At 34.8% G+C, this 18,786-nt stretch overlaps 1 protein-coding gene across 17 annotated transcripts in view; it reads left to right on the top strand.

Annotated features, from left to right (window-relative positions):
* The window catches only part of kif1b (kinesin family member 1B), an 86,764-nt gene that overhangs the window by 66,746 nt on the left and 1,232 nt on the right, over window positions 1-18,786 (top strand). For 11 of the 17 annotated variants that reach the window (XM_016478342.1, XM_016478355.1, XM_016478351.1 and 8 more), the window contains 22 exons: window positions 685-814; window positions 1,337-1,481; window positions 1,624-1,714; window positions 2,334-2,452; window positions 3,344-3,399; window positions 4,926-5,126; window positions 5,896-6,004; window positions 6,115-6,181; window positions 7,162-7,246; window positions 7,413-7,518; window positions 8,414-8,440; window positions 11,985-12,099; window positions 12,190-12,323; window positions 12,747-12,808; window positions 13,565-13,710; window positions 13,841-14,083; window positions 14,204-14,275; window positions 14,379-14,479; window positions 14,559-14,711; window positions 16,304-16,496; window positions 16,588-16,706; window positions 17,683-18,532. In XM_016478342.1, coding sequence (XP_016333828.1) covers window positions 685-814; window positions 1,337-1,481; window positions 1,624-1,714; window positions 2,334-2,452; window positions 3,344-3,399; window positions 4,926-5,126; window positions 5,896-6,004; window positions 6,115-6,181; window positions 7,162-7,246; window positions 7,413-7,518; window positions 8,414-8,440; window positions 11,985-12,099; window positions 12,190-12,323; window positions 12,747-12,808; window positions 13,565-13,710; window positions 13,841-14,083; window positions 14,204-14,275; window positions 14,379-14,479; window positions 14,559-14,711; window positions 16,304-16,496; window positions 16,588-16,706; window positions 17,683-17,725 — 2,517 coding nt within the window. In that variant the 3' untranslated portion in view covers window positions 17,726-18,532. Of the gene's footprint in view, window positions 1-684; window positions 815-1,336; window positions 1,482-1,623; window positions 1,715-2,333; window positions 2,453-3,343; window positions 3,400-4,925; window positions 5,127-5,895; window positions 6,005-6,114; window positions 6,182-7,161; window positions 7,247-7,412; window positions 7,519-8,413; window positions 8,441-11,984; window positions 12,100-12,189; window positions 12,324-12,746; window positions 12,809-13,564; window positions 13,711-13,840; window positions 14,084-14,203; window positions 14,276-14,378; window positions 14,480-14,558; window positions 14,712-16,303; window positions 16,497-16,587; window positions 16,707-17,682; window positions 18,533-18,786 lie in introns of those variants that run through there. The other 6 variants (XM_016478356.1, XM_016478357.1, XM_016478358.1 and 3 more) reach the window with 4 other exon arrangements.

Below are 18,786 nucleotides of genomic sequence, written 5' to 3' on the forward strand. Positions count from 1 at the left end.
AATCCTTCATCACTTGAATTAAGATTATAATAATTTAATTTTAAAGCACAGCCACCACAAAATCAGACTTTAGCACCTCTTTTTACTTTGAGATCATTCTGAGGTTAAATATAGATTTAAAATCATAACATAATATAGTTTAAAAGCTATGATACTGTTTTTGAAATTGAGTCATTGCATAGCTATAACAGGAAACATAGGCATCTAACAATGCCTTGTGGAAAAAAGCAGTAAATTTAAAAAATAAAGCATATACACAAGCCCAAATATGAAATCAAATATTTATCAACTAAACATGTGTCTTATTCTGTGTCCTAAATTCCTGAAACATCAGTGTCTCATATTTTAAAGCAGTCAATGCAATTTTGGAAATAACTCAATCAAATCTGTATGTGTGTGAAAATATTCAGATGTAACCCTCTTTGTAATCCTTAACATTTTCATAAGTAACTAATTTCATTACACATTTTTTCTCAGTAACTGTAACAGATTACGGTTACATTTATTTTGCAATTAAATTACGTAATTCTGTTACATGTAACTAGTTAGTCCCCAACACAATGTTGCCTCAAGTTTGACATTTGTACAAATTTCTACAAGGTGTGAGTTGTTGGTGGTCATTTTAGTGATCGCTTTATTTCCTTTCTTTTTTCTCCCTCTTTCTTTTACTCTTTCACCATCCAGAGTGATTTCTCCTCCGTGGTCATGACCCGCTCTGGCATCTCTTTGGAAGAGCTGCGTATTGTGGAAGGTCAAGGTCAGAGTTCGGAGGTCATCACCCCTTCAGAAGAGATGAACAGAATAAATGACATGGGTGAGTGTAGATGCATAGTCCAGCTGGCAGCCCCTTGAGTTCTGAACAAAGCCGTTCAGTCCGAGTGAAAAGAAATGCTTACACATCCAGACCATGCTGTTGTGTTTTGCTATGTTGCGCTTGATTTACAAAGCCTCAGTGACCCAAAAGCTTTGGCACCAAACTGATTCTTCTAGAAGGTTTTAACAGGTCAATAAAAGAAGTCCATGGAGACAGATTTATAGACACTGTTTATTAAAAATGTCAGATAATATCAAATAACTATCAAGCTGGTCCAGTTTGCCAGAAGCACACTCTAATAGTGGTGATAAATAGCTTAATATATAAAAAATAATGTAACTGCTTTCTATATAAAATTGGTCTATATATAAAAACGTTCTATATAAAATAGATTTCTAGGAATACATACAAGAAATGCCCAAGAAAATCAACCAAAATCAACAATTTCACATTAACCGTTTATAGATCCTTTTACATAAACTAATATTATGCATATTTGCACATGTGTTTTGTGTCTAAAAGACTTGAAGCTTGGGAACGTGGACACAAAACTGGGTGACGGCTTGGCAGAGCATCTGGAAGTGGGCAGTATTTTCACTTTCCGCATCACTGTTCTGCAGGCGAGCGGCGTCCCGCCCGAGTACGCAGATATCTTCTGCCAATTCAAGTGAGTCAGCCTGTCTCTATGGCAACCCTTCTTTCCTGTCTCATTGGTCTTTATTCAGACAGAGCACACACACACCTCCACATAAATCACGCAATCGCACAGTCACGCTTCTCTCAGTAATCCTGTCTCATGCTGCCAACAGTTTCCTCCATCGTCACGATGAGGCGTTCAGCACAGAGCCCCTGAAGAACACAGGCAAAGGTGCCCCGCTGGGCTTTTACCACGTACAGAATGTAAGTGTTGAAAGCGGCGAGAGAAACAAGGTTTTGAGGAGGAAATTGAACATTATGGTGGCATAACTAGGGTGGCCATATGTGCCATTTATACGGGACACGTCCTGGCCGTGATTTTTATATTGCCTGAAACATCTAAAGTAGTTTGACCAATAACATGCAGGTATTGTACATAATTGACCAATCGTGGCGCGCTGCGCGTGAGAAGGTGAGAACGATCAAAGTGATGCAAGTACGTGCACATGTTTGTTCATTCGTTCGACCTGAAGCTGCGCGCAATATCGTTGTATGACACCAAAGTACCGCGAGAGCGATTTAAAAGCATAAGGAGCTGTCTGCTCTGCTCTCTATGGCTCTCGTGAAATAATGTCATACTGCGATCGATTTGCACAGTGCTAACAGCCAAAATCTGGATATTTTAGGCAATATAGAAATCCTGGCAAGGGTGCGTCCCATAAAAATGTCCCGTATGTTCACCCTAGGCATAACCGATCCAGAGTTGTTCTCATTAAAGTATTTCATCAGGCTAGCTGCGTATACAGAATTATTCCTCATTATTATACATTGTTAGGCAAATATGCATGTGTTGTCAACTTATTTATCTGGTTTTCACATCCAGATCTCAGTGGAGGTGACAGAGTCTTTTATTGAGTACATAAAGACCAAGCCAATTGTGTTTGAAGTGTTTGGCCATTACCAACAGCACCCACTGCACATTCATGGACAGGAAGTGGTCAGGTAACAACCTGTCATCCAGTATCACAAATTTGATTAACATAATCATATATTTAGCATGAAAGCATTCAGTATTTTAAGTGCATTTCAGGGCCATAACCACATTAAGGGTGACTTTAAGGATGAATTTAAGGTGACATTAAGGGTCAATGGTATTTTTAAGTGACTGATTATATCAAATTTTACAATTGTCAAATATGAAATTTAAACATCTTTTATAGTTTTTACAGTGCTGTAATGTTTATTTTTGTTTCAGTCTTAGTGATTTTAGTACTTCAACTTAAAGTAACTTATTTCAGTTAGTTGCAGTATTTCTCATTCTTTCAAATGTAATTTTTATCTGATATTTATATATAATTCAGCTTTATTTCAGTTACCAAAATTGATTGATAGATTTTGTTTTAGTTAACAATAACACTACATTGTACTTTTAATTATTCAGTTTTGACATGAAAATAGCCTTTGATGTTGATATGGCATTAAAAAAATAAAATAAAGGAATGACAGTAAAGCTTTTAAAATGTAAAATGTCCGATGTAAGTTCTGTCAACACATTTTCTTATTTTTTATTTTAACAAAGTCAATATTATTTCCCTTTGTTATTGACAACATGTTGATGGAGCTTGATTTGTATTAAACCCAGAATATTACATTAAATTATTACAGTGAATATATTAATAAAATAAGTAACTGAGACATATATATTGTATAGTTGTTTTACAGCATATCTTAGTTGTTAAAAAATATCGCATGAATATAGCAGGAAATAAATGTTCCCTTAATCCTGACTATGTGGTTATGCCCTTGGTGGATTGATTAAATCAGCATACAGATTGATTAATATTATTATAATATTTTTTTACTTGTCTAATTAATATTTTGCTTCTCTTATAGCCCTTCTCAGCCTTCTAGAAAGTACTACCCCCCACCTATGCCTTTGTCTAAACCAGGTATGATGGCAGCTACTATATAACTCCAAAATTACATCTCAATTTGTCTTCATAAAGAACATCACATGTTCATTAAGTCAGCTTGAAGGGTCTTAAATTTGCATAAGTAATAATAAAGCAGATTCCTTGAATAATACTCGCCCGGAGCTTGTATGCTCCTCTATCTCCCTTCATATTATTAGTGTAATTCATTACATGATTCATTAAACAAGGAACTACCTCACAGTTCACAATGCTGTAATCTGTAACTCTTTCGTTCAATATGGTTATCTCCTCTCAAAAGGGCTCCGGATCTCATTTATGCAGCAAGTCAGTTTGAAAGACGCAGCTGTCAGCCGTTCCTGTCCAGACTCTTGTTTTTTTTGATAGGGAACAAATCTCCCTTTGTGACCAAAAATAAAACAGAGGCTGTAGCCTTGAAGTGTCATCAATCCTGACGGTGTATTGATCTTCACCCCGAGCTGTCATTCTTTTATATCGCGATATGAATCTAGAGGTGCTACAGCTCAGTTGGAGATAATTGGAAAAGCTGTAAAGCTCTTTGTGATTTATAGATTGTAGATGCAAAGTGTAAAACCCCCCCTCTTTTAACACCTGTCATATAAAATTTCATTCAAAGAGCTGTTAAAAGTGGTTTGAGTCTCCATGTGCCACTCAGGAATTGAAATAATAATAATAATCTCCTAAAAAGGTAGGAATTTTATAGCTTAAGATAACAAAATAGTCTAAATGGCATTTGACAGCCAGAAAGTGTCAATTTTTACTAACATTATATTTACAGTTTCTATATGTTTTGTGTATATTTATATATAATTTGTTTTAATAGTAAATATATATATTTAATTTGTTTATTATATATAATACATTACTGTTTAAAAGTTTGGGGTTGGTATGATTTATTTATTTATTTTTAAGTCTGTTAAGTAGACTCGCCAAGACTCCATTGATCAAAAATACAGTAATATTGTGAAATATTATTACGATTTAATCAACTATTTTCTTTTTATTACATTTCAAAATGTAATTTATTCCTGTGACAGCAAATCTGAATTTTCAGCAGGCATTACTCCAGTCTTCAGTGTCACATGATCCTTCAGATATCATTCTCATATGCTGTTTTGTTGCTCAGGATTCTCTGACAAAAAGAAAATTCAAAAACAGCCTTTATTTCAAATGTGTATGTGTGTATGTGTAATATATATATATATATATATATATATAGTAACAATGTACTGTAAGTATTTACTGTCAATTTTTTATCAGAAAAAGAAAACTTACTAACCCTAAATCATTGAATGGTAGTCCATACTTTTATATTTTATCTTCAAAATAAATGTCACTTTGATATTTAACATTTTGTTAGAATGCAAAGACATTTTTGTTAAAATTCACAAATTTTTTTTAAGCATCCAAATAGTTTTTGGGGCAACTGCATACTTCATCTTTTCCATTTCTCACATCTCCATCTTTGTCTCTTTCATTTCAATCCTCATCCTCACCACTTTCACCTGGTGTCATCCGCCCAGATCATGCACGTAAGATAGAGTTGATCAGGTACCTGATGAGCGGGTATGTGCACGGCCAGGTGTTGGACACACTCTCGGAGCACGCCAACGCACTGGCCTCCGCAGCCGTCGCCAGCCTGGAGGAAGGGGCAGATGAGCTGTCCCACTTCCCTTTCCTCCCGGTACCCAACAGCCCCGTTCTCAGAGTGCGCAAACACAACGGTTGGTACAGAGCTTCAAAGGCCCAGACTAGTGTAGATCGATAGCGATTGGCTCTGTGCTGTGCTTTAATGTACTGTGACTCTAGTGTCGCCCTTCATCCCCACCCGATGACAGAATCCCAGTGGACATTCTTTTAAATGTAGATATTCCTGATCCTGAAGATAAGCTAAAAAGGCTTTTCCTTGAGCTGCTGTATTTTTAAGTGTCACTCTCCCTTATTTTCCCTCCCTGGTTGAGCTAGACTGCAACGACAGCTGCTTGGTGTTTCCTTTTGTGTTACTTTGAAAGCGTACTGCTAATTAAATCATGTTAGGTGTTTTCTAGCTTCCTTCAAGAAGCATTTTTTTTTTTTTACACAAATGACTCGAGTCACACAAGTGTTTTTCTTCCGTCTCTGAGCATAAGGTTTCCTGCAGCTTTCCCCCAGCGCCATTGTCTCCCACCTAATCATACTGTAGAAATACAGCAGACGGCTGCAGGAAATGGAGTGCCGCCCTTTAGCTGCAGTTTTAGGAGCAAATCAGGCTGTATTGATTTTCCCGATGTAGTGTAGAATTTCTAGTGGCTGATTTTCCAAAGCCTACATTATGACCCTCCTTTCTCACATTATGTGACTCATGCTCATGTTGTTGAATCTGTCACATTTGGCGTTTTTTATGGATATTTGTAGAACCTGGCCTTTTTAGTAAATAAATTAGGCTTATTTTAAACACATCAGCCATATGGTACACAATATTCCAGCCCTATTAATGTTCTACTTTCCTTGCAGTGCCAGCCACCAAACTGAACACCATTACCAAGTCTAACCTGGGTCAGTGTGTGAGCAAGTATGACCTGCTGGCCTGGTTCGAGATCAGTGAACTGGAGCCCACTGGAGAGTAAGTGAAATATAAGTATTTATATCTACATGCACGCCTGAGTATTTTGTATAAATATGTTGCTATAAAGTCTGTTTGCGGTTATATAAATTGTGTGTTGTGTATTGCAGTTATATCCCAGCAGTAGTAGATCACACAGGAGGTCTTCCCTGTCATGGCACGTACCTTTTGCACCAGGTATTTATTCTTTCTATTTATGCTTTAACTAATGGGAGTATAAATATTTTCTCTTAAAATTAATGGTTTCAATTCTTTTTTTGACATTATTATCATTACCTAATTATATTTATACACTATCAGATTAATATATAAGATCACTATAAGATTTTTAATGTTTTTTAAAGAATTCTCTTCTGCTCACCAAGCCTGCATTTATTTGATCCACAGCAAAAACAGTAACATTTTGAAATATGTTTACTATTTAAAATAACTGTTTTCTATTTGAATATATTTGAAAATGTTGTTTATTCCTGTGATTTCAAAACTTAATTTTTAGCATCATTACTCCTGTCGCACGATCCTTCAGAAATCATTCTAATATTCTGATTTACTGCTCAAAAAACATTTATTATTATTATTTATTATTATTATTATTATTATTATTTTGAAAACAGCTGAGTATAATTTTTTCAGGTTTCTTTGATGAATATAATTGTTATTTCTCTGAAATAGAAATCTTTTGTAACATTACAAATGTCTTTATCACTTTTGGTCAATTTAAAGCATTTTAAATAGTAAAAATATTGGATCAAATAAATGCAGGCTTGGTGAGCAGAAGAGGATTCTTTAAAAAACATTAAAAATCTTACTGTTCAAAAGCATTTGACTGGTAGTGTATATATTCAAAAATATGCTGTACATACAAATATAATGTACTGGAAACATGCAAAAGCAATAGACTAGAAAAATGTTTAAAAAAACGGTGCATAATATATTGAATTATAATTGAATATTAAATTGTTATCAATGCATTACATTTCCATAGATCTGCGCATTGCAATGCACTTTAGTCTTGTGCATCATGTTGTTCTGTCTCTGCAGTTGCTGTCTGTAAATCTGTAGTTTAGCTTAAGGATCATGTTCACTGTCCTTAGCCAAGGACATATAAATGATTCAAATTGAGATTGCTTTTAGTAACCTGTGTTGTTTGTTTTCAGGGCATTCAGCGTAGAATAACAGTCACTCTGATCCATGAGAAGGGCTGTGAGCTGCACTGGAAGGACGTCAGAGAGCTGGTGGTTGGTGAGTATAAATTTTGTCCTAAAATCTTAAATGGAAGAAATAATTGCTGTTAGCAAAGCTGGATTGTTCTGTTGACCAATCAGAAGCCAGGACCTGAAATAACCATTTTATAAAGAGTATAATAAAGGCTACAGCCATCTCACATCGATCGTTGTGTCTGTTGTAGGTCGAATTAGGAATAAGCCAGAAGTGGATGATTCGGCTGCAGACGCAGTCCTGTCTCTCAACATCATCTCAGCTAAAAACCTGAAATCTTCTCACAACTCCAGCAGGTATGTTTAGTTTAGTTTAGTTTGTTTACATAGCACAATAAAACAACAGTTGTTGACCATTGTGTTGTACAAAAATTGTAGAATCAATATAATAAAACACCAATCAAAACAATAAAACTGCATACGATGACATGGTACATACAGAGGAAAAACAAGCTCAGGATGACTCCAATATTCTAAACCTTTTCTAAAGGGTGGATTTTAGGTTTTATCTTAAAGAGAGATTCAGTAGGGATAATCTTAATAGATAAAAGGTAGGCTATTCCACAATTTGGGCCAACTATGGCAAAAGCCCAGTCTCCCTTTCTTTTTAATCTTGATCTGGAAACCTTTAATAGTTTCTGATTTGATGACCTTAAACATCTAACAGATATGTTAACGGTCACTAGTTCAGATAAATAACCATGTTGTGTTTGCTCTCCACATATGACATCCTATTAAATCAAGTATTAAGTTCAATTCGTGTGTCTGCAGTCAGTGGAAAGTTGACTGTTTCTAAACAGCATAAAAGGCCTGCAAATACTCTGCTCACCTAATGCAAATGCATTTCCCTAACTGCTTAGAATTCAGGAGAGCATGTTGAATATGAGTCACTGTTGGCGTCAGTGAGAGGGAAAAATCCTGCAGGGAGCAAGAGCCAGCTAGTGGACCAACCAAGAAACAGCAATTTAACCAATATGCACAGTGCCCCATACAGCTCTATTTATTATGAAAATGTGCCTTTCCATTTAACCAAATGTGTTTTCCATTTATTTCCTTTGCCCGTTTAATCGGAATGCTGCTTTTTGTCTTTTAATTTGTGATTATTTCTGTTGCCTGACTGTTTCTGCTTGTTTTGTCTCTCTTTTTGTTCTCATCCTTTTCCTGCTGCGGTTGGACTCTTGGTTTTGCTCAGCCTTTGTATTGATAGCGATATAGCTAGGTATCAGAACCACCTCATAAAGCATTTTTACCATTAAAGTGCTTTATGAGACATTTGTGATCTGTAGGTGTAACGGTAGCAAAATGATGTATCTGTGTCATTGTTTTTCTGCTTCTCTCTGAACTCATTCTATATGATAGTATGAATTAAGGTGAATTTGCAAAAGAGATTTTTTTCTAATAATCAAAATGACATTTGCTAAATTTAAATGCAAAAGCAAGATTTTATTCTATTGGCCCTGAAAATTTTAAACTTTTGAAATATGAAAATTGGCATGATATTATTACATTTAACAAAGTTAAATATTAAGTGATTTATACCCCACAAAAAAATGTTGTAACTTTTTAAATTTTGTTGTCAACCTTGTTGAGAACCTATAGTATGTCATATGGTTATTTAATATAATATTTGCTTTTATATGCATGAAAATTAATATAGATTTTGCCCTTTTTAAAATAAAATAGCCCATTAAATAATATATAATAAAATTATAAGAAAATTAATATATTATATGAAATCTGTCATGTTTTCTATGTCACTAAGAAAATGACCTTTGATAATGATAATGTAAAATTACTGTAGTGTGTTTTTTTTAATTTTTTTTTAATTTTTTTTTTTTTTTTAAGTTTGGTAAAAAAAAAAATCATTTGTAAAAGTTGGTAGGAAAAAGTTTTTTTTTTTTTTAAAGCCTTTCTTTTGCATGTATCACCTCACTTTACAACTATTAAGTAGATGAGCTTTTGCCACCACATTTCTTTAATCAAAGAAAATGAATGTACTGTAGGTGTGACATTAAATTTAATTATGCTCTGCATTCACTATATTACTAAATTTGGCTTGTTAGCAGCTGAATCGATGAGTCTAGATACAGACGCAGGCAAGCCTTTATGCATTTATCTGCCATTTAAACAGTGAAATGAGAACAAGAGAGGGAGATGAGTGAGTGGAGAAAAAGATACAAGGATATTTGAGGATGAGTCACCTGCACCAATCTCTCTCTGTTTCTCTCTGTCTCAATGTCTGTTCATATAAATCGTGTGCCTTTGCTTATAGTCATCACTGTGCTGTAGTCCTGAGTCACACTCACTGCTTCAAGCTCACAGCAGATCACTAATAATGTAGCACCTGTCAACACTCTTGTGTTGTGTTCATCGTTATGTGACTCGAACACATCAACAAACTATTTAGGCACAGAGATCTCCCAACACCACGTGATGCAGCTGGTATTACACCTCCTGTTTTTCACAGTGTTAGAGGAGATTGCCTGTCCATTAGCACCATCTGTTAGTTGAAAGTTTGTAGGCAGCATAACTAAAGTGTTTATTGTGATAGCCTGATGCTTACAGATATTCACTGCCGTGTGCAGTTTAAAGTCAGCATGAAATCAAAATCGAACCTATTTACTTTCTTAGTTCCTTTTTTTTGGTATTACTGTGAATAATTCATTGGTGAATGTTAAATGAAGAGTGTTAAATGTTAAAGGAAGTAAAAATAAAATTTGTTCATTTTAATAATCTCATGTATGCTACTGTTTAAAAGTTTTGGGGTCTGCAAGATTTTTTTCTGCATTTATTTGATCAGAAATACAATAAAAGCAGTAATATTGTGAAATATTATTATAATTTAAAATTACTGTTTTCTGTTGTAATATATTTTAAAATGCCATTTATTCCTGTGATGCAAAGCTGAATTTTCAGTATCATTACTCTTCAGTCTTCAGTGTCACATGATCCTTCAGGAATCATTCTAATATGCTGATTTGCTGCTCAAGAAACATTCCATATTATTACTAATGTTGAAAACAGTTGTGCTGCTTAATATTTTTGAGGAAACATCATAGATTTTTTAAAGATTCTTTGATGAATAGAAAGTTCAAAAGAACACTAATTATTTAAAATATATTTTTTAAACAAAAGCCTTACTGTCACACATGAATATTTTAATGCATCCTTGCTGAATAAAAGTATCTGTTTGATTAAATGTATCACCTCACTTTACAACTATTAAGTAGATGAGCTTTTGCCACCACATTTCTTTAATCAAAGAAAATGAATGTACTGTAGGTGTGACATTAAATTTAATTATGCTCTGCATTCACTATATTACTAAATTTGGCTTGTTAGCAGCTGAATCGATGAGTCTAGATACAGACGCAGGCAAGCCTTTATGCATTTATCTGCCATTTAAACAGTGAAATGAGAACAAGAGAGGGAGATGAGTGAGTGGAGAAAAAGATACAAGGATATTTGAGGATGAGTCACCTGCACCAATCTCTCTCTGTTTCTCTCTGTCTCAATGTCTGTTCATATAAATCGTGTGCCTTTGCTTATAGTCATCACTGTGCTGTAGTCCTGAGTCACACTCACTGCTTCAAGCTCACAGCAGATCACTAATAATGTAGCACCTGTCAACACTCTTGTGTTGTGTTCATCGTTATGTGACTCGAACACATCAACAAACTATTTAGGCACAGAGATCTCCCAACACCACGTGATGCAGCTGGTATTACACCTCCTGTTTTTCACAGTGTTAGAGGAGATTGCCTGTCCATTAGCACCATCTGTTAGTTGAAAGTTTGTAGGCAGCATAACTAAAGTGTTTATTGTGATAGCCTGATGCTTACAGATATTCACTGCCGTGTGCAGTTTAAAGTCAGCATGAAATCAAAATCGAACCTATTTACTTTCTTAGTTCCTTTTTTTTGGTATTACTGTGAATAATTCATTGGTGAATGTTAAATGAAGAGTGTTAAATGTTAAAGGAAGTAAAAATAAAATTTGTTCATTTTAATAATCTCATGTATGCTACTGTTTAAAAGTTTTGGGGTCTGCAAGATTTTTTTCTGCATTTATTTGATCAGAAATACAATAAAAGCAGTAATATTGTGAAATATTATTATAATTTAAAATTACTGTTTTCTGTTGTAATATATTTTAAAATGCCATTTATTCCTGTGATGCAAAGCTGAATTTTCAGTATCATTACTCTTCAGTCTTCAGTGTCACATGATCCTTCAGGAATCATTCTAATATGCTGATTTGCTGCTCAAGAAACATTCCATATTATTACTAATGTTGAAAACAGTTGTGCTGCTTAATATTTTTGAGGAAACATCATAGATTTTTTAAAGATTCTTTGATGAATAGAAAGTTCAAAAGAACACTAATTATTTAAAATATATTTTTTAAACAAAAGCCTTACTGTCACACATGAATATTTTAATGCATCCTTGCTGAATAAAAGTATCTGTTTGATTAACAAAAAAGACCCCAAACGTTTTGAACGGTTGTGTAACTTTTAAATGATCTAGTCAATTCCCAATGGATAAATCCTGCCCTCTCATTGAATATTCTGTTTCTCTCAGAAATGTCTAATTACAGAAGTAAAGTTGTGAATATCATTTCATGTTGTCTTTAAGCACATCCACACTCAAACACGTAGTGTACGACGCAATTAATCAATTCAGCACCAGTAAATATCTACAATATAATTCCATGGATATTGTTTCTGAAGCCTAAAATCGAATGTACTTCTTCCTGTTCAGGACGTTCTACCGGTTCGAGGCTGTCTGGGACAGCTCCCTGCACAACTCTCTCCTGCTGAACCGTGTCACTCCCTACGGAGAGAAGATTTACATGACCCTGTCAGCTTATCTTGAGGTAAGCCTCGACTCTTTTAAATGACTGGTTCTTTAGAAAGAGGTTTAACAGTATATAGTATTGACATATGTGCTAACCACTCCCCTGCAGCTTGATCACTGCATCCAGCCTGCCATCATTACCAAGGACATCTGCATGGTCTTCTACTCCAGAGATGCTAAGATCTCTCCTCCACGCTCCCTGAGGAACCTGTTCGGCAGTGGCTACTCCAAAACCCCCGACTGGTAAAATGTTTTTTTTTATTTCATCTCTTTTACCACAAAAAAAAACTCAAATGTGTCTAAAGGTTAATATATATAAAATACTTTTAGGACATATCCTGCATTTTGGCATGCTGTACTCCATCAAAAACTATTTTAAATAGCATTTTAGCAAGTCTTTTCAAAGACTACATGGAATATTTATACTGTTAAATTAATTTCTTATACTGTAGGACCATTTAAAATCAATTAGTGAAGGCGACATTAAAAATGGTGAAAATGAAATGGCGACTAGTTGCAGGACACTTTCTTATACATATAAATTTTAAGCTGAAATTGTGATATTGGACATCTTACGCATCAACTCTCTAGAAATGTGAGTCCTCTCCAGAAATGTGTAAAGTAAAGAAACTTTGCTAACACTGTTCTCTGATGTTTCCATTACAGTAATAAAGTGACTGGAATCTATGAGCTAAGCTTATGCAAAATAGCTGACACAGGAAGCCCAGGTAAGATATTCCTGAAAATACTATCCGCTTGTTCAATTTGAAGAAAAAAAAAAAATATATATATATTAAATATGTTTTTATTTAGCAAGGATGCATTAAATTGATCAAAAGTGACAGTAAAGATATTTATAATGTCACAAAATATTTTTGTTTCAAATAAATGCTGTTCTTTTGAACTTTACATTTATCAAAGACTTGGTTTAAAAAAAATGTATCAGTTTCCACAAAAATATTAAGCTGCTGCTTTCAACATTGATGATAATAAAAAATGTATATTGAGCAACAAATCGGCATATTAGAATGATTTCTGAAGGATCATGTGATGCTAAAGACTGGAGTAATAATGCTGAAAATTCAGCTTTGCCATCATGAATTATATTTTAAATTGTAAAAAAAAACAAAAAAAAAAAAACTGATGTGAAATTGTAATAATATTAAAGTTTGCTTTATTTTGATCAAATAAATTCAGCCATGGTGAGCATAAGAGACTTCTTTTGAAAACATTTAAAAAAATGATCAACCACAAACTTCTGAAAGGTATTGTAAATTATTTATATAGAATATTTATAAAATATTTTACAAATAATTTATAAACGTATACAAACATTAGGAGAAAAAAAAAGACATTTCAAAGGCGCAGATTTTTTTAATTTATAAAATTGATGATTTTTCTAGTTTACTCTGTGTAATGTTAGGGATTTTGCATATTGATATATTGGACCTGCTATATTGAATCATTTAATTGTTCATTTTCAGGTATGCAGCGACGGAGGCGGAAGGTTCTGGATACATCTGTGGCGTATGTGCGTGGAGAGGAGAACCTGGCCGGTTGGAGACCCAGAGGAGACAGTCTGATCCTGGAGCACCAGTGGGAGCTGGAGAAACTCGAGCAGTTGCATGAGGTGAGCACAGAAGACAAAAGATCACGACTGAGCACTGCCACACTTCCTGCTGCTTGTGTTCATCTGCATAAGAGTATCTGACAGGCAGTGGTGATCTCCAGACACTGATGCCCATTTCTGTCCATGTCAGGTGGAGAAGACACGTCACCTGCTGCTGCTCCGTGAGAAACTGGGTGAGACGGCTCCTCCTAAATCCCTGAGTGACTCCCTGTCTCCCAGTCTGAGCAGCGGCACCCTCAGCACCTCCACCAGCATCTCCTCCCAGATCTCCTCCACCACCTTTGAGAGCGCCATCACGCCCAGTGAGAGCAGCGGATACGACTCCACAGACATCGAGAGCTTGGTAGACCGCGAGAAGGAGCTGGCCACTAAGGTAAGCCACCCCTTTTTTTAATTGTTAAACACTGTGTTCCATTTAAAGTCAAATATGAGATATGTCTGGTTTATTTTGTGTGACATAAATTTTGTGTGTTTGTCTTTTAATTCTTTGCAGTGCCTCCGTCTCCTGACACACACTTTCAACAGTGAATACAACCAGATGTATAACAGCATCAGTGACTGCAAGGTAACCTCAATTTGAACAATGAAAAACAACCAGTTTTGTGTGAATTGTAACATATCTGCTTGAATTAATTAATTAAAAAAAATTTAAATTCTGTCTCTTTCAGTTGTCGGATATCTCTCCTATGGGCCGTGATCCATCCGTCACCAGTTTCAGCAGTGCTACTCTCACACCCTCCTCCACCTGCCCCTCTCTGTCAGACTCTCGGTATGTACGGTTCACAAACAATAAGCTCAAAATACCGTCTTCTAAAAGTTAAGGATCCTAAAACACCTGTCTTGTCCAGGACCCCTGAAGCTAACTCAAGTGCCACCAGCCCCTCATGCTCAGACTATGAGAACTTCCCCATGGTGCCCATTCTGGAAACGTCCTACCTGGCCCGCGCCGGCAAACACGAGTTCCTCAACCTTGTGCCTGATATTGAGGAAATGAGACCTGGGTAAGAGTTTTGATATAGCTGACACATTTGTTTTAGTTTATTCCATTCTCACAACAATCATGATGAATTTGAACACTTAAATCATTCAGTTAAGCTGTTTTGTGTCATAGTTTCCTTTAGGGCTACAAAACGATTAATCGTGATTAATCGCATTCGAAAAAAAGTTTGTTCACATACTATATGTGTGTACTGTGTATATTTATTATGTATATATAACTACACACACATACATGTATATATTTGGGAAAAATATGTTAGATTTATATATAAAATATTTATATTTATATATAATATAAATGTTTTACAAGTATAAATATATATATACATACTAGGTCTGTCAGTTTAATGCGTTAACTTAATTAGTTATGCAAAAATAACCCGATTAAAATCCTCACCCCCAGACCTGTATGTCATTTTACATTTCATACAGTTGACTTTTGACAAATATGATGCAGGGCAACAACTCCATAAATGCAGTTATGCCCTAAAATTCAAGATATTGGTGCAAAGAAATGTCCCTGTATGAGTTTCTGTCTCATATTTATATCATACCATACGCGATATCACACCATCAGCAAGAGCAATATCACACGAGTGCTGTTTGTCCCGAATATCACGAGTTTAAATGTGATTTTTTTATACAACAGTTCAGTAAATAAGTTGATATTGTGTTATATTTTAAACACAATATTATGTGTTTTTGCTCAATTTTGCAGAGAACCTTTAAAGCAACAGCAGAATTGTTGCGCGTCTCCAAGCAACACAGCAGTGTTTAGTTTCAGAATGAAAACGCGTTTTGAACGAATCGTGCGAAGCCGTTTACTTCTTTCCGGAATGAATGAATCAGCTGTTTGAACTAATCATAAAGGCATTTATCGCCACCTGCTGGCAGATTTAGTTTCTTATTTAGAGTATAATTTCGTAAAAATAAATAAAAAAATTAAAATAAAAACATTAAAGGGATAGTTCACCCCAAAAAATTAAAATTCTGTCATCATTTACTCACCCTCATGTCGTTTCAAAACTTTCTTTTGTGGAACATAGAAGGTATTTTGAAGACTGTTGGTAACAAAGCTGTTTTAGTTACAAATGACTTTTATTTTATGAACAAAAAGTACTAAGATGTTTCTCAAATTATCTTCTATGTTCGTTACGTTATAGCCTAAATGTTTGTGTAATTAATTTTATGTTGAATCAAATAAAATATTTTCTTTCTAAAGCTACAATTTGTAATGTCTACTTGATACTTTTTCATTTAGCACAAAAATAGCTTTAATCTTTTGTGGGTATTTTCAGTCAAATTTATTTTGCGATTAATTAATCAAAACATTGTGTAATTAATTCGATTAAACATTTTAATCGACTGACAGCCCTAATACATACGAATGTTTTTTTTTTAAATAGATACATGTGTGTGTGTTTATATATACATAATAAATATACACTGTACACACACATAGTATGTAAACAAACTTTTATTTTGAATGCGATTAATCGCGATTGATCGTTTTGCAGCCCTAGTTTCCTTTAATGGGGCAGCAGAGATTGTACAGTAATATGCTGGACTGACGTGTCCTCTTGTGTTCACTCAGGTCTGTGGTATCTAAGAAGGGATTCCTCAGTTTCATGGAGCCCCGCTCCAACTCCTGGGTGAAGCACTTTGTGGTGGTTCGTCGGCCATACGTGTTCATCTACAACAACGACAAGGACCCAGTAGAGAGGGGAGTGCTGAATTTATCCACTGCCCAGGTGGAATACAGTGAAGACCAGCAGGCCATGCTCAAGGTAAAGCCTCACCCTCTATGTGGAAATCCACTGTTTTTCCTGTAATACATGTCAGTTGAATGCCTGATTGTTGCTGTTTGATGGCTTGCAGACACCTAATACATTCGCCGTGTGCACCAAGCACAGAGGGATCCTCCTCCAGGCCAACAATGACAAAGACATGAACGACTGGCTGTATGCCTTTAACCCACTGCTAGCAGGAACAATAAGGTACACATCCCAACTTTTCCCAGAAAGCTAGATCATCTAGAATTAACCTAGTCAAGTCTGGACCAAACTGACTACCTCTTTGAAAGGGCTTCTTTTCTGGTCCTCTCCAGAAAAAAAATTCAAACATTTAGTGTCCCTAAAAGTAATGGCATTGCACTGTGTAACTAAATATCAATCTGAGTGCCATTTATTTTACAGGAATGTGGCACAAACAAATGCTTAACTATATAATATATAAACACACCAGGGTTATTATAGTTAACTAAAACTAAAACCATAAAATATGTTTCACTACAACTACAATAAACTGACAATATATATATATATAATTTGTAGCAAGTCTTGTCAAATTTGGCCTCATATTAGGCCAGAGACTACATAGAATATTTATACTGTTAAATTAATTTCTTGTACTGTAGGACCATTTAAAATTAATTAGTGAAGGCAACATTTTAAAAATGGTGAAAATGAAATTATTTTCATGTAGTTTAACTTGTACTAAAGAAAAAAACCAGAATAAAATCAATAACTAAACTATAAAATAAATCAAATACAAAACTAATTAAAATAGCTATTGATACTGAAATGACACAAATACACGCACTAATTGTGTTATTAATTAATTTATATAAATATTTATATAGGCATTTATTTTAAAGAAATATCATTCTTTAAAATATAGCTATATAATATAAAATAAAAGAATCATTCAATTATTTGTATAAGTTTATATTACTATAATTATAACAGTAATAAAACAATTAATCACATATATGTAGAGAGAGAGAGCGAGAGAAAGAGAAAAATGATTTTGGTTGTGAGAAAATTTCTATTGTTAACAGATGCCACTTGGTTTCATGTTTTGTTTCTAAGAGTCACATTCAGGCTGTGTCTTAAGTATCCAAATACTTTTTTGGGCTGCTGTTTGTGTGTTTGTTTCCTTTCAAATTTTCACTCTTTCTGTGTTTTCCTACAGGTCAAAGCTGGCGAGGAGACGGTGCAGTCTGATGAAGAACTGAACGAGCGTGCACACACACAGAGATAGTGCTCACTTCTCGCTCTACCTTTACAACGTACCAAGTGTGTTAACACTTCTAAATCTTTGTGGTTCTTGACAGTTTCTCTTGTATGTAGACCTGTGGCTCTGTTCTCCTCTCTAGCAAATGAACTTTCAGTTCCTAAATCCCAACTGTCCCCTTCCTCCTCCTCCTCCTCCTCCTCCCCTCTCTATTGTGTTATTGATTGGATTTATTCTGTCTTCAGTTTTGTTCTCTGTCATAACTGAACCTCCTTCAAGTAGCATGTTGTAATAGTCTGTTTGTGCGTGCACGAATCTTCAGAGCAGGTTCTGCTTTCTCTTGAGTTACTCTCGTCTGGAAACTTCATCCTTACAGTGTTGTCTGCCAGGAACATCTTACCCTCAGGAGAAAGTTGGTTTGCTATAAAAACCCCCATTGAGTAAAAAAATATATGTTAATATAAATAATATCTAAAATATTCCGTATTTAATTATCACAAATCAACTTTCTCTATAACACAAAAACAAATAGCTTTGCTCCAGATATTGCTTAAAAAAAAGATTTTTAAATGGACCAAAGCACTTCTTGAAGATGCTTAATTTTCTAAACAAAGAAATTGACCCTTCAATTTAAGATACTGATTTGATAGGTTACAGTTAACGAAATGAAGGATTGAATTATTTATGTGGTTTATTATCTCAAGTCTGCAGGGTCATTAAACCAGCCCTTGAGAATGAGCAGGATCACTTTTTAATATTATTGAACATTTATCATGTATCTCTACTGATTATCTTAACTTATTTTTATTAACATGTGATCAGTGTTTTACATTATACAATGGAAGGCTCCTCATTTTTATTCAGCTGTTCTTCTTTACTTATTTGAACAGACCAAGTTTGACCACTAAAACAGTTTGATCACTGTCAGTAGAAATTGGGCCATTTATGCAGTTCACTGCAGTGCAGGGATGGTAGTGTTCTGCTTTTGTTTTGAAAATCTTTGCTCTGTGCATTTGAAGACATGCAGTCAAGAGACAAATGCTGAAGTTAGCAGTGATTCAG

Source organism: Sinocyclocheilus anshuiensis, unplaced genomic scaffold (assembly GCF_001515605.1).
Source record: "Sinocyclocheilus anshuiensis isolate Anshui unplaced genomic scaffold, SAMN03320099.WGS_v1.1 scaffold2090, whole genome shotgun sequence".
In the NCBI taxonomy this organism is placed as follows: domain Eukaryota; kingdom Metazoa; phylum Chordata; class Actinopteri; order Cypriniformes; family Cyprinidae; genus Sinocyclocheilus; species Sinocyclocheilus anshuiensis.